Source organism: Triticum urartu, chromosome 1 (genome assembly GCF_003073215.2).
Source record: "Triticum urartu cultivar G1812 chromosome 1, Tu2.1, whole genome shotgun sequence".
NCBI classification, from domain to species: domain Eukaryota; kingdom Viridiplantae; phylum Streptophyta; class Magnoliopsida; order Poales; family Poaceae; genus Triticum; species Triticum urartu.
This window is the reverse complement of record NC_053022.1, coordinates 560,238,674-560,244,664: the sequence shown is the minus strand read 5'-3', so window position 1 is coordinate 560,244,664 and position 5,991 is coordinate 560,238,674. Positions and strand designations below refer to the sequence as shown.

The following is a 5,991-nucleotide window of genomic DNA, read 5'->3' as shown; positions in this document are numbered from 1 at the left end:
CAAGCGGATACAAACATGATGAGTAATATCTAGCCTCTACATATAACTAAAATGCATAGAACCAAACACAAATAGTCTGACAAAATGTAATAAAAGAATTGACATGTCCGCAACAGTAGAGTAATATAGGACCAACACTATACTTAGGCCGAAATTAACCCCAGTTGTGTGTTCTTTTTGTTGAGATGTGCTAGCGTATTTAAAATTATTCCATGCAAAAATATACATGTTTCTTGAACCCATGAGTAGCTTGAAATTCTCACATATCTCACGTTGACCAACCTCAATGATCTATAATTTAGAAAAGAACGAAAACCTAGGTGATCTAACCAGCATTTAAAAAAAGTCTAACACTGAATAAATCAGACTAGCTAAAATATCCTAAAATTCCGTATTACGAAAAAATATTTTGGAATTATTTGTTAGAATTCACTTTATTTTAATTGGAAAACTAATTTTAGGCTTTGTTGTCTATGTAGGCCACACTTCTTAGAGCATCTAAAGCTGGACTTAGCGAATCCGGCTTCCTAAATGTCGACGAAGTGTCCAGGCGCGTCCTAGGACAATGACTGGCCACCCCTCAAATTTTTGCTTCCACAACCGGGTACCTCAGTTAGCAAATTAACAAATCCATACAACCACATCCATCGCAAACCACCTCTATGTAACTCCACACACAGCGTCTGGCTATTTAATCAATACATGCCATCAGACTACCCAAAACTAGCATATTCTACATACATACTAAGTTATGGACAAAGATCATCTATAGTTACCCTTTGCTTGGCGTCTTTGTCATAGAAGTAGCGCTCGAAGATGCAAAATGAAACAAGCAAGATCCGCTCATCGCCGGAGCTGTCTGACCCATCACTGTCCTCCTTTTCCTCATTGGGGTGGGCAGTCCGACAATGGCACAAACCGTCCCGTTTTGCTCTCGGACGGTGGGCGCTCATGCTCCTTCTTTCCTGCTTCTGAAGAATGCAGACACAGACGGTTTCCTCATCCAAGGCAGCATGCGACACCCTCTGCCTTTGCCACGTCGGCAATGAAACGGGCCTCGGCCTCTCGCGCCATGTGCTTTGCACGACGGGCACACGGTCCCTGTAACACTCATACGCCTTCGCAACGGAGATGGGGCGACAGAAGAACCTCATTGCTCCCGGAGAAGCAGAGGATATGCGCCTCCAGCCCGACGGATCCGAGTGACAGTTGTGTCGACGCAAGGGATTCCCGCTGGATCGACTCTGACCTATATCGGGTGCACTCCTCCCAGGAGAAGCGGAGGGCCATGCGTACATCCTTGCCGTATGGGACGATGCCCCCTTTGATGGATGGGGAGATCTTGAGTCGGATCGCTGCCTGGTATACCAGAGATTGCCGACACAGAGTTTGGGGGTGAAGTATAATGGAGTGAAGTGATTAGGGTTTGGTCTGGGTTACCGATGGGGTTGAATGAGGTAGGGTGGGCCAACATGGGCCAGATCCGACGTGTCCGGCACGTCTAGGCCTTCCCATATCCGTCTCAGATTTAGACTGAATATGAGTGGTGCCGGTGAGCTGGCATGTATATGACCGGCTTGAGGAGCTCGGTTGTAGATGCACTTAGAACCATCGTAGAGGAGGGTGCACTCCTTTTTGGATGTTGTATCAGCGAGGGTGTAGTCGTCCTCGAGATGGTTGTGAAGAAGGCGAGGCACTATTGGTCTGAGGGGACGCCCTCCTTGTACTGGTTCCTGGTCTTCATGTTGTCGATGGCGTTCGAGGACTCCACCTATGAAGTGATGGTCTTGCCCGTCAGGATCATCACAAAGATGTGCATCTTTGCGGCGAGGGAGGGTCGTCGCCTCTGCGCGCGGATGCGGCAACGATGGCACTGTTTGGGCTTGGTAACGGAGTGGAGGCAATTTAAGGCCGGTTTCGTTGAGACTGCAAAATTGCTAGGGTATCCACGAAATCATGCAGTACGTAGTAGTACTGCAGTAAATTTTTGGTGGAAGTTTGAACTGTGCTCAGCACCGCACCCCTTGGCTCGCCAACGAGCCAAACTGGCTACAATGCGTCTCCACAGAGCAGACTAGCAGAGACTTTCTCAGGGAGGTGAAGATGATCGGTGCCAAAGGAAAGGAACGGGCATGGGACCAGACACATGGCGCCACCCAAAACGGAGCAAAGCCCTGTACCGCGGCACCCAAACAAACCGTGCAAGCCTCCCCTTCCCGTCGCTGGGCCGCGCGGGTTAACGTCGCCGCACATGCGCCCGTCCCCTCTCCCTCTCCTTCTCCCTCTCCCCCGCTGGGAAGGAAGAAGAAATCGTCGATCGATCCTTCCGGCGCGGGATACGCGGGGCCGCCGACGGTGCCAGCCGGATCGCCGTGGACCGCGTCCAACCGGTGGAGCGGACGGACGGCGAGGCGATGCCGACGGGCAGGCCACAGGACGGCGGTGCGACGTGGCTTTGGCGCGGGAGAGACGCCGCTGTCGCCGCAACCAATCCCCGTAAATGCCAAAAGTTAGCTTTTGGCGCCTCCTTCACGGCTGTGATGACCGATGAGCGTAATCGCGTCCCGTTCCGACCTTCTCTTCTCCCAGCTTTGACAATCAGCCCCTCCGTACCCGCGTGGCCCCCTCGGCCCACGTGTCCCCCGCCCTCCACCCACCCGCCAGATTCCCCAGACTGCCACGTCCTGCGCTTGCTACTGTCGTACTACTCAGATTTCAACGCCCTGCGACTCATCTTTTGTTGTTGATATACTGTATTGCGCAAACCAGGTGACTGAATTTTATCAGCTCTTCTTGTGAGAATTTTAACTGTTTTGTTTTATTTTTTTCCAAAAAGATAAGATCCGTATATATTGTTAAAAAAATCAGCAGAAGTACAAAGCACCCTTGTTAATTTTTCGTTGTTGGTATTGTGCACACCAGGTCACTGAATTTTAACTGTTTTCTTGGAGAATTTGCACCGTTTTATTAGATATCATGTTGTTTTTTTCAAAAAAAAGAAAGAAAGATACTCTTTTCTTTCTTTTTAGTCTGTATACAAGTTTTGTCTGAAGTCAAAGTATCTTTAATTTAACCAAACCTATAGAAAAAAATATCAACATCCACAATACCAAATCAACATCATTAGATTTGGTCAAACTTTGCAAAATTTGACTTGACACAAATATTTACATGCGAAGTAAAAAAGGACTGGTGGGAGTAACATATTGTTCTTGTTGTCCGCATGGAAGGATACCGAATTTTGTTCCTAGGAAAAGATCCGGACCTATTGTAAAAGTTCATCAAGAGTATAAAAGCATTCCAAACATAATAAAAATAACATCGATTTATGTGAACCACCGAACAACCACTATTGCCTAACAAGCCTCCATCGCGTCGATGTTACAGTTCCCGTATCGGAATCATCATGACCTTGTCAATGATAGTCGACAAGTCGTTGTGCATGTGGCCCGAAGGACCGACGCATTGGAGCCATAGTCATCGATGTTGAATCCTTAAAATCGATTCAGAACGCCCAACACCAAATCTCGCCATTGCGCATGCACGACAAGACCCTAACAACATGGCAGATGGCGGGAATCCACATTGAATCTTTGTCGAGTCCATCTCCATGAACCGACTCTAGAAAGATCTTGAGTCCAGAAGACCAGCTCAAAGATAAAACGCCGCCATTGACCCTAGCACTCTCCTTGAGAGAACTAAAAAACCATAACACAAACTACTAGTCGAAGTCGAGTCTTGGGGATTCTCCTCCCGGCACTGGCCGCTGGAGCGGCATACAAAAGGGAGGCAAATCCATAGGCTTATCGACGAAAGCCTAGAGGGAACGAACTCTTTTGTCTTAGGTGCCCCTTGCGCGAGAGGCGAAGCAAAAGGCTGTACCTGGGCCGAAATAAAGGGCATGATATTCTTTTTTCTCATCTCCAATGACTTAAGAAGTGCAGAATGATGCAATTCTTTGATGTGTTTGACATGGGAGTGAACATGAACCCGTCAAACATGGTGATCTCTCTGTGTGTCCATCTCCTCTTCTTTGGGCGGTTGATCACATGAGCGATTACGGGTGTAAACATGCCGAGAAGTTGACCAAGTGGCATCACATTAACTCCGTGCATCGCAGCTAATGACACATCACACACCCGGCTAGCAGTCTGAACGGCGTCGGGCTCGGTTCATACGTAAAAAATCCATTCCATTCCCAATTCCCGGGGGCGTCATGGTGACCACGGCGCTCGGGTTATATAAAGCCACACGACGCGCACCTGGCTAAGACAAACAGACATCTCACACTCCACAGCTAATCGATCACCAACAAGACTCGCCTTTTACTCCGGCCAAGGATGCCATTCCCGCCCCGCCCGTGAACGCCCGAACCAACTCACGCCACGCTCCGGCCGCGGCCATCATCCATGGACGCCAGCCTCCGCACGCTGTCCCCGTCCAGCTTCACGGGGGAGGTGCGCTCCGCGGTGTCCTCCCTCCTGCTCTCCCCCGGCGGCGCCACCGCGCTCGACACCGTCTTCTCCCACCTCCCTCCTCCGGTCACCATCCCGCCGCTCGGCTCCAGCGTCTACTACCGCCAGAGCGAGCTCCTCCGCAGCTTCGCCGCCACGCAGCCGCACCACCATCTTGCGGCGGCAGCCAGCTCCTCGTCGGGTTACGCGCTTCCCTTTCCAGGCGCGGCGTCGCAGGACGCGGCGGCGGCGGCGGCGGGGAGGAAGATGTACCGCGGTGTGCGGCAGCGGCAGTGGGGCAAGTGGGTGGCGGAGATCCGGCTGCCGCAGAACCGGGTGCGCGTCTGGCTCGGCACCTACGACTCGCCCGAGACCGCCGCGCACGCCTACGACCGCGCCGCCTACCGGCTCCGCGGCGAGTACGCGCGCCTCAACTTCCCCGGCGTCATGGACGGCGCCGACGACGCGCGCTTCCCCGACGCCCTCCGCCAGCTCCGCGACGCCGTCGACGCCAAGATCCAGGCCATCCGCGTCCGCATGGCCCGCAAGCGCGCGCGCGCCAGGCGGCTGCGCGAGGAGGCCAAGCAGCAGCAGAACAGCAATACCCAGCGCGCCGAGGCCGCCCCGGCGCCGCCGACGGCCCCGCGCCCCGTCGTCTCCGAGAGCGCCACGACGTCCGAGACGACGACGACGTCGTCGTACGGGTCGCCGGAGGGGGTGCTGTCTTCGGCGGACTTCGAGTGCTCGCTGCAGCGGATGCCGTCCTTCGACCCGGAGCTGATCTGGGAGATGCTCAACTTCTAGCCGCCGCCGGCCAGTAGGACTAGACCGATCCGAGGCGCGGACAGACGCAAAGCCAACCAGCACCAAGGTCCATCCATCCATCCATCCCATCCCATTCATGGCGTGGAGTGGACATGGTTGCGGTGTCTGTCTGTCGGAGCCGAGCTCGTAGGATGGATTGATTCTCCATGTGTTGGGAGGGAGGATCACAGTTAACCTGTCACTATATGAGCAATAAAATGCCCAGGAAAATCGGGCGTCTCCTAGAGACGATACATACTCCTAATTACTAGCAACTGTATCCTGCATCTGTCGTGTCGTGGCGTGAGTTTCTGCATCACATCGCATCGACAAGTTGTAAAGCTGATCCCCGAATCCATAGCACCTCTACAGTCTTACATAAGCGTTCATTTCAGTGTCCGTTCTTGAGCCAGCACCATTGTTTGGTCCTCCTCTGTTTCTTGCTCCACAGTAACAGCGGAGGATGCTGGAGGAGGAAGAAGGCCATGGTATGGTATACTGGCATTCCCCCAAATCTTGTGAGGGTCGTTCATATTGATTTTCTGAAAGGAACATTGCAGATTTGTTGTGGTCCAGCCGCGCGATGGAGAATTGAGGGATAGACACATGTGCAGCATTTGTCGCTGCAGGCATGTGCCGCAAACAGTAGTCTGTTGAGCTGGGCTCCACGGCCGGGGCATATCCCTCACTTCTCAACCAATCCCCCAACTTCCCCGGCTCCGCGGCATGATTG

General features: G+C 52.6%; 1 protein-coding gene across 1 annotated transcript; it reads left to right on the top strand.

Moving 5' to 3' along the window:
• The first annotated feature begins 4,229 nt into the window (after positions 1 to 4,229).
• LOC125530110 (ethylene-responsive transcription factor ERF061) lies at positions 4,230 to 5,647 on the top strand. The gene has a single exon (XM_048694511.1). It carries the CDS (start codon positions 4,410 to 4,412, stop codon positions 5,256 to 5,258), a length of 849 nt encoding a protein of 282 aa, XP_048550468.1. The 5' UTR covers positions 4,230 to 4,409; the 3' UTR covers positions 5,259 to 5,647.
• The last annotated feature ends 344 nt before the right edge of the window (positions 5,648 to 5,991 follow it).